Raw genomic sequence first — 8,989 nt, 5'->3', positions numbered from 1 at the left:
TTACCGTGCAACTGAGATATAAAATCAATCTTTAGGTTCGGATGTGACGGTAACATCAAATGCAGTGGGTGCACTCGGAGCCTCGGATTGGGCGAAGGTCAGTAGCCGAAGCTACATCTTTGGTATTTTGAGGTTTGATTGGAGCCCCAACGATAGGGATCCAAACATTGATTCGCTCGTCAATTGAATGATCCGTTATCCCGATTATTAAAGGATTATAAATCGTACTAAACAGTTTTCCTTCTGATGAGTGAATTCTCTAGTGGCCCAATCTAAGATGGGCTTAATGGATCGGATCAACCTTTTGCCTTTCCAATCTGGGCCTGCACCCGCGGGCACAAAAAAAAAAAAAAAAAACATCAATATGCAATCCGACCGAGAAAAAATGTGATGTTGCCTTGAAAATTTGATTTTTTTTTTTGTTTTTTTTTGTTAATTGGAAGGGCAGGTCCTTCAAATTCATCATATGAGAATTGGCACTATGCGAACAAAAAATAAATTTTTAAATTGCATATGTTATGCTTCTCTCGTCCCTTTTCTAACCCATGAAGCAAACATGAAAAGCACATCAGCAAAGCACTCACACCCAACTTTTACTTTTCACTATTCACTCACTAAAGTCTTCTCTTTTCATCAATTAAGCCACCATAGAAATAATCTACAAACGTCAACTTAGCCAAGCACAAAAATTTAAAAGCCCCAGTTATATATAAACTAATCAGAGATAATTGGGATCTGTCTAAGGTTACTTTTACTCTTTTTAACTTATAAGGTTTGCCTCTATTAAACATGTAAACCAGAAAACTTTCTATACTTATCCCCGATAGAATAGAGAGCACTTGTCACGGGCCGGTTGTTTATCTAGCGTTTCCACGCCCGTGTCGCCTTAGGAATTACTTCCCAAGTCAGCCGACTCACACTCACACTTATTCGAGGGGTCATGCAAGGAGCACATGCTAACAAATTCGTACGGACAGCAAGAGCGAAAAGGCATCTCTGCATTTTTTCGATGGATCGAATCTCGAACAGAGCTATACAATTGGGCAATAGAGATGATAAAATGGGTCGCGATCCATATTTTTAACTTGTAATAAAACCTTGGTTCATATATGGACTGTAAGTAGAAATGAGTCCAATACACCAAAAATTAATTGATGATAGGTTCACATAGGTTTGGAACTAACTCACTTTCGACCCTTTAATCAAAGAGTAATCCTAAGGCGGCTTCAAGCCAAAGCAAGCAATGCTGTAGATCTGGAAATTTTCCCATCTGCAATGTTGTTCTTAATTTTTATTTTTATTTTTTAGCGTTCTTTCCTATTTGTTAAGCTTTTGAAAAAAATTTCTAGGCAAAAAAGTACATTTTGCACTCTTTCTTCATCTTACTTTTTTCGTATGTAATTTTAGCATGTATTAACTTGTCAACGACATCAAGATCCCAGTAACAAGACAGTGACGATGACATTTAAGGGTGAGCACCGAGTCCGATTTAACTTGGGATCCAAACTTAACTGGCCTGTTGCCACCAAGGTGAAAGCGAAACTCGAACCGGTTCACAAAAGCGAGGGCATTGCTCGTCATTGATCGAAACCTACGCACGAGTTCCGTATAAAGCAGACGGTGAAGCTTTCTACTATGCCATTCTTCTACTACTGGATCATAGAGGGAGAACGCTTGGCTTTGACAGTTGAACTTTGCTTGGAAAACAGCACTCATCTGCACAGGCAAAGCATGATCCTACCTAAAGGAACAAGTTGTGCAGAATCAATACAAACATCAACAAAAGCTTCAACCCGCGGTCTTTATGGGCAGCTTCTCCGACACGAGAACAGGTTCGTTCTTATTTATTTGCACCGACGAGGATCAACAAAGCATTAAACAACAAGAATTAGTAGAGCCCGTCGTCAGCATCTCTTAATCTAAACGATCCCACAGTCGAGATCTTTCCTAAAACTCTAATTACAAAGCCAATGCACATCCTCTCGGTTCCTGGTTCCTGCAGACTTCTTGGATTCCCATGGTAACTAAACCATGATGGCCGCCAACGGCATGCAAGCTGAGCTGAAAACTGCAGCTCTTATTATCAGAACACATTAAAGCTACAAGGAAACAAAAACAAACCAGTCAAGCTTTGGATCTCCAGTGGTAACACGAGATACTTTAATTGCTATATCCACTGTATATGTTGAAGCCAATGTACAAATACCACACCCACTTTATCGCCCTTCTCAACTCGCCCTGAAGCCTTTTCTGTTTTGTTTACATCTACAGTGCATAACTACCGTATAGTTGGAGAATGTTCCTCAGTAGAATCTCTCTGCCCATTAAATAGTAAACAAACAACACTATTGTTCATCCATTGGAGTCCATAAAGCCACCTTGTTTAGAGCAAGAAAAACATGAAAACAAATGTATGACCATTGACAAAGCCTAAGAACTGATACTGCCAATAGGGACAAAAGGGGCTTTCTTCACCCTACCTCACCATTATGCTAGACAGAATTAAAACAGAGTACCTCTACCACCCACCTGAACTTCGTACTGGCCACCAGAAGAGTAATTAGAACGTAAGCCTCAAAGAAATACATCGAAAACATGTCCTACGTGCCACTGAATTAGAATTTTCTGCAAGCCAAGGTCCCAAATCAAACCAGTTCCTATTACGCTTTCTGTATCTGTCTGCTAGTTATTTGTCAGTCATTCTACCTCTAGAGCTGGAGTTCTCAAATACCAGCCAAGATTAAAAGCAAGCATCTCCGCTTGGCATCAAGCGATTCAGAAAGGTATACTAAGCTCTTATCCCATCTCACAATTGCATTTGCAGATAGTTCTCATTAATATTAGATGTTGATGTCCAGCGAGGACTTCTGAATTGAATGCAGTGCTCTGATTATTAATAATCAAAGTATTCTGCAAGGGACCACCTTAACATATGTTTCACAATCACAATGGTCCAGACTAAAGACGAGATCATCACTGTTAAAAAGTGCCGCCGACCGTTTTCCATAGATTCATGGAGAAAACTAACTTACTGTTTGCTAAACCAGGAAAAGAACAACAATAGCATATTATAAGTTTATTGTTGATGAATTCAAGGAGCTCACCTTACTAATCATGAAGAAGCTTGCAAGTGAACTTAGTGCCCACGAGTTTGTTAATCGCATCTCTAAACTTGTAGTAATCCTCTTCCTTATTGTAAACCTGATGCGAGATTCTAGCATACCCTGTAATTGGACCAACCTCGCCCTCTTTTGGAGATCGGTAATAAATCGGGACTTCAACACCAAAACTCTCCCTCAAATGGGCCCTCAACGTCAGGGTGTCCGCTTCGTTCGATATCTCCAAACAAGCAGGCAAACCTACCATGATCATGCTCCCACACATATCCGGCGGACAGCCGAGGCTCGTCCCCCAGGCCTTCGCCAGCATCTCCCCCATTCTCACCACAGCCTCGTGATTTCTCTTCTTAATCCCGTCAATACCGCCTTCGAACCTATCAAGAAATTCCAACACGGAAGGCACCACCAGCTGAGCACTGTAATCCCTCGTTCCGATCCAAGCACTTTCTATAGCCAACCCGTTACCATACTCATCGGACACGACCGGGTGATGCAGTTCCATCGATCTCGGAGACTTCCTGCAGTACAAAAACGCGACGGAAGGCGGGCAGAAAAACCACTTGTGCAGATTGCTAGTGTAAAAATCAGCCCCAATTTCCTTCATATCCAGGTCAACACACCCAATCCCATGTGCTGCATCCACGAAAACCTGGTCAACGCCCTCCTCTCTACAAATCTTGACCAATTCCTTGACGGGAATCACCACGGTCGGCATCGACGTGACGTGATCAATAACAGCTAACCTCACTTTCCTCCCGTCCACCTTCCCTCTCTCCAAGGCCGCCCTAAACTCGGACACAATCTCTTCCCTAGAACTCACCGGGAACGGCAGCTGAACTTCGATCACTCGCCCGCCGGCGCGCGTCACGTACGCCTCGACCGACTTCTTGACCGCGCCATAGGCGTAGTGGAGCATGACCGCGACGTCGCCCTTGAGGAACCTCCCTTCCGCGAAGGCCCAGGCGATCTGCTGGAGCACAATAGCGACAGCGGTCGTGGCGTTGTCGACGATGGAGATCTCGTTGACGTCTTCGGCGTTGATGAGGTCCTTGATGACGGCCCTGGATTCGAGGATCCCCTTCTTGAGGCCGTTGAAGTAGAAGCTGTCGGGCTGCCTCAGGAACGTGAGCTGCCACTGCTGCTGGGCGGCGATGACGGAGGCGGGGCAGGAGCCGAAGCTGCCGTTGTTGATCCGGGCGACGGAAGGGTCGTGGTGGGCGAACTCGGACTGGAGGTCGGAATCGGTGAGAAAGGCGGGGACTTTCTGCTTCTTGGGGACATGGGTCTTGAGGTCGCCGTTGGGTTGGGGGTGGTGGCGGTGGCTCTTGGGGGAGGCCATGGATGGGTGGGTGGGTGGGTCGGCGAGGAATTGGGTGGTCCTCGTCACTCGAAGATCAAGAACAAGATGAAGAGAGAGAAGCCATGGGATTTTAGGGGGGATTATTTATGTTCTGCTGCTGCTGCTGGTTAGGTTAATTTAATGTCATTGGGAAGAGAGAGAGACAGAGAGAGGCGGGTGATGAGAGATTCCATAACCGAATAAAGAAAGTCAGCAGGCGCCATATCAGGCATCTTCCTTCTCTCTCTCTCTCTCTCTCTCTCTCTCTCTCTGCTCTTTCGCACTGCTCTTTCGCTCTCTCCACTGCCTCGAGCCTTCGACGTTCACAGGTCACGTGAGATGGGCGTGACTGCATCGTCTTCTGCTCCCGCGAGGTGCAAACGCCGCCGCCTGTGTCTGGGGAAGATGGATTGGCCATGGATTCGAATGCAATGCGATGCGATCGAGACAAGACGAGTCGAGCCGAGCCGGGAGGATATGATAAAGTTTTGCTGTTTCAAAGTTAGGAGCCAAAACCAAACTACAGTATGTTTCGAGTACTCGACGGCTCTAGATCCACCTGGCATAGAGGGCTTGATAAGTTCGACTCCGGCTGAATTATCCAAGAACTGATTCTGGACTCGTCGCGGGGGATCGGAATGGAATAACATGATCGAAATCCGTATCATAAGATTTGGTTCCCTCGACTAGACTTTTGCAAGCTATGGCTCAAATCTAAGCATTCTTCCAAATTACTCGGTATTCATTGTGCTCGGACTCGAAAAAAATATTAATCTTTCTAAGCGAGCCGGAGTAGCTCGCTAAAGCTTTTTAATCGTTCACACCCTTGTTGCGAATTCATAAGAAGGAGAAATAAGTCTCAAACATTAATAAATCATTGCTTAGACTTATTTTAATAAAGCAAAGTTTTCAATCGAGGAACTGGGGCTCTTTCCCGTCCTTTTCATATTTAACTTTCCAATCTGAAATCGACATGAGTATTCCATGCCACAATTGATCATGTCTACACATATGTCCTCGTCCCTTCATATTTGCAAATTTTCAATCGTAATCGATGTGCTTAGCTCCGAACAATTCGTGAGCATTCTTGCAGTCACCTCAAGAGAGGGAATAGAAGTAGAGAGATCCTGGTGTTCATACCAAGTTTTCCTCACGTTTACTTCAGATACAGAACTCCATTTCGCTGGAAAGGTCAATCATTTTTGGGGGGGTGTGTGTCAGCTCCTCAAAGGTTGTCGTGTCGATACAAAATTACAATCCAATTCGCCATTAGTGAAGTGGTGAGACGTGCACCCAATAGACGGCACTATCTGCTCGTCCTTTTCCTTCTTTTCTCGTCCCATCATCATTGGATACATTAACGAGCGGCCCCACGCAAATCCTCACGATTTCTTGTCATCTTTCCCCTGGCATTTTACTACCTTGGTGATCCAACGGATCAACGCCACGCCACGATTGATTTATAGCCTTTCTGTGCCTCGGCCAATGTGGAACCATATGACTTGTGAAGAGCCTGATAAGGGACATGCGAAACGACCAAGTCCTTTTTACTCCCTTGGTTTCCCAGGCCCAAGTCTCGACAAGGACATCGGTTCCCACGAAAACCTCGTACATGTTTCACCCGTGGGCTCAATCTTCCTGCAATTCTTGGCATCTTTCCTTGGGAGTCTGTGGCCTACCGAGGGAGTAATCCTTACTTACGTATTGTATCCAGGTACATTACATATTGACTCAGTCCCTATGGAAAAATACCGGGAACACCAATACTAAGTTTTCTTAATGAACCGGCTTAGATCTATTCATTTGCTGACTAAACGGCTACCAATACCCTGACCAACTGTTCCTTGAGAGAGAATAGAAACTCCTTTCTTTGCGTGGGAAATAATGATATCCAGACTATGTTCCATTAGAATTAACAAAAAAACATATCATGAGAACAACAGGATATTCAATTCTCACGTTCATACTGCGAGATGTCGTGCGCACCTTATTGATTGTAGAACGAGCATTACAAAAAAAAAAAAAAAATTTCCGACCGCTGATGCCAATCTGGCGATTTTGTGTCAGTTTTAGCATTTCCTGCATTTGTCTACTGAAGGGCATCATCAACTGAAAAGGGAGCAAAAGCAATACAGGGGCATAACCACAGTTAAAGCAGCAGAAGAATAGCTTAGCTCTTAGTTTCTGCAGAAACTGTTAGCAATGACAAATGCAAAAGCACTGTCCAAGTTGTTGCCCATATATCAGTAGGTCACAGCCAACTCGATCGCATGTTGTTAATTTGACCCTTAATTACATTCTAGCATTGGGTAATATCTATCTAGGATTAGGATGCAAAGAAGTGCATGTATGACGTATTGACCAATTCCAAGTGGAAAATGACGAAAGCAACAACTGAAGCAACCCGAAAATGATATGCAACTCAGCCAAATAGAAAAGCCCTTCAGTTTGTTATAACTACAGCTGTGCCATTGCGTCTTAGTGGGAGCATTTTTGGAATGCTTTGTCCAATTAGGCATCATGCCTGACTCCAAATCCATTTGAATCTATCACAGTTCTAGCGTGAAATAGATTCAATAAAAGACAACTAGTTATATGCCTATCTTGGAAACCCTGATGTTAGTGTGTAACATACTTTAGGCTGTTTATCAACCCAAAAATATGCCCATCTTAGTACAAAAGGAACATTCATCATGCAGACTCGATAATACAGACTTGAAAATTAACATCACTCCACTAGTCAGAAAGAAAGTACATGACTATAAGATGGGCTCATGAGTCACTATATGAAAGAAGAAATACAGCTCTAATTGAATACTACTACTATCTTCCTTTGTCATAAGCAGCAATATTTTGTGGTTCACATTCTGGACTGAACAGGCGGACCAGCAGCGCAGAAGTTGAGCTCACTGATAGAGCTCCGCAAGCTGCCCACCGGAGACTCCTGGGTACTGTGATCCTTGCACCTGACAGGAAGAGCAACTTATTATGTACTGTTCAGAAGCACAGTATACCTTATTAATTTGTCATCTTGAGGGAGGAAGAATTCTCAAAGACAATTATCTCTGCCTACAACAACTGCCAACAACCCCAAAAAGTGCGGGATTATTCCAAACTCTAGAGGATAAGTGTTTCGTTTATGCTATATACCTTATGGTTTCCCTCCAATGAAACTCAAATTCAGGGGCAACAACTTGGTCCAGAGTACACAGAGATGAGATGAAAATCTAACAGAGAACTGAAGACAAACAAGAAACAGACTTCAAAATTTGACCAAAGTGCAATCCACACTAGACAGGAGGTATCCAAACGCAGATTCTACTAAAATACTTCAGTCAGCTAAAGAAATGGGATCCTGCTGGGGAGTAAGCTCGTGTTTTAGGGGAGGGGGAATTACTTATGTCACAACAACATCAGTTGGAGCGAAACACACCACTTCCAATTGCCTCCTCTTGTGTGTTTTCTTTAGCTAGAGAAAGGCCGAAAATTTCCTGTATATATACATGCCTCAGACATCTGAGCACCACTTCGACTTATGCAGGATCAGGCAATAGAAGCACGTATAATCAACTAGTGCAACATACCATAGTGCATTCTACAGAGAACCCAGAACCCCAAGCCTCCGCCCACAGTGCAAATGGCAGCTGTTTGTCTCATCAATCGCGAACAAGGCTTTGAATCTGATCTCATCAACTCACCATCAGACCACCCCAAAAGCCGCCTCAATGCCATCTAAACAGCTCCACATCAGTTAAATTCATTAAGTTCCACGTGAAGAGCTCATTTTTGTTTCTAAGAACTGGCATATGCTCAATCAAGTACTCCATTAGAGACAACAATCATGTCTAGCTTCAATTCTTGATGAAACCAGAAAAGTACCCACAAAATAATAAATGAAGAAGTGCACAAAGGATCAAATTCACAGCTTTAACTTCCTTTATAAATGTCTTTATTAAAAAAAGAAGAAGAAGAAGAAGAAGAAGATAGACACTTCCACTATAACACTTCCACCATATTGTTATCATATCACGACCCATCATGCAGTTAACCGTAAGATGATCAAATCACTTTGAATTTCAACTCCGACACGAGATGGAAAACTCACAGAACTGCAAGTGCATTAAGCAAAAATCCCAGTGGGTAATTTCCTCGAACGGTTGGCGTGCACAACCCCAAAAAGCCCGAAAACTAGCTCCATTGACTTTCCTTTCAGTCGTATGGACGGCAGAAAGATACATGAAAGTGGAAGAAAGTGAAGTATAAAGGGTTGAGCAGTGGTTAATACCTGAGTCGATCGAAGAAGGGGGATTCGTCTCTTTTCACTTCAAAGCCTGCAACTTTTCCACTCCCCAAGAAGACCGGAGTGGCGATTCTGCTTCTTTCTACATAGAAAGAAAATGTGTTCGGTTCGTTGCTTACTGGGCTAAATACATCATAGTTGAACCCGGCCCGGCCCAGGTTCAATTTCAGTTACGGTGTGAAATCAATGGCGACATATTATGAGGCAGAGCAAAAATGACGTGCTCAGTCT

General features: G+C 43.6%; 2 protein-coding genes across 7 annotated transcripts; both read right to left on the bottom strand.

Moving 5' to 3' along the window:
* Positions 1 to 1,738: 1,738 nt before the first annotated feature.
* Positions 1,739 to 4,578, bottom strand: LOC115756163 (probable L-cysteine desulfhydrase, chloroplastic). 5 transcript variants are annotated; one of them, XR_007198874.1, is made up of 3 exons: positions 3,105 to 4,578; positions 2,216 to 2,378; positions 1,739 to 2,099 (listed from the first exon to the last, which is right to left on the bottom strand). XR_007198874.1 is itself a non-coding variant. In XM_030695856.1 (2 exons), exon 1 carries the CDS (start codon positions 4,456 to 4,458, stop codon positions 3,109 to 3,111), a length of 1,350 nt encoding a protein of 449 aa, XP_030551716.1. In that variant the 5' UTR covers positions 4,459 to 4,578; the 3' UTR covers positions 1,739 to 2,099; positions 3,105 to 3,108. The 5 variants fall into 5 exon arrangements, 4 of the variants coding, with proteins under 4 accessions (XP_030551716.1, XP_048137055.1, XP_048137056.1 ...); XM_030695856.1 differs by lacking the exon at positions 2,216 to 2,378; XM_048281098.1 differs by lacking the exon at positions 2,216 to 2,378 and having other exon boundaries at positions 1,739 to 2,068.
* Positions 4,579 to 7,049: 2,471 nt separating this feature from the next.
* LOC115756165 lies at positions 7,050 to 8,873 on the bottom strand. 2 transcript variants are annotated; one of them, XM_030695859.2, is made up of 3 exons: positions 8,744 to 8,873; positions 8,043 to 8,190; positions 7,050 to 7,424 (listed from the first exon to the last, which is right to left on the bottom strand). In XM_030695859.2, the coding sequence occupies exons 2-3, from the start codon at positions 8,188 to 8,190 to the stop codon at positions 7,282 to 7,284; spliced, it is 291 nt and encodes a 96-aa protein (XP_030551719.1). In that variant the 5' UTR covers positions 8,744 to 8,873; the 3' UTR covers positions 7,050 to 7,281. The 2 variants fall into 2 exon arrangements, with proteins under 2 accessions (XP_030551719.1, XP_030551720.1); XM_030695860.2 differs by lacking the exon at positions 8,744 to 8,873 and adding an exon at positions 8,564 to 8,707.
* Positions 8,874 to 8,989: the final 116 nt, after the last annotated feature.

Source organism: Rhodamnia argentea, chromosome 6 (genome assembly GCF_020921035.1).
Source record: "Rhodamnia argentea isolate NSW1041297 chromosome 6, ASM2092103v1, whole genome shotgun sequence".
Lineage (NCBI taxonomy): Eukaryota > Viridiplantae > Streptophyta > Magnoliopsida > Myrtales > Myrtaceae > Rhodamnia > Rhodamnia argentea.
Note: the sequence above shows the minus strand (reverse complement) of the source record. Positions and strands in the feature narration are given on the sequence as shown.

What these genes read in the sequence shown, in the direction of transcription:
- LOC115756165 (XM_030695859.2), bottom strand. Translation starts at nt 8,190, where the DNA reads ATGGCATTGAGGCGGCTTTTGGGGTGGTCTGATGGTGAGTTGATGAGA. An exon ending in TCTCTGTAGAATGCACTATG is followed by an intron (nt 7,425 to 8,042) that starts GTATGTTGCACT and finishes TCTTCCTGTCAG; the next exon opens with GTGCAAGGATCACAGTACCC.
- LOC115756163 (XM_030695856.1), bottom strand. Translation starts at nt 4,458, where the DNA reads ATGGCCTCCCCCAAGAGCCACCGCCACCACCCCCAACCCAACGGCGAC.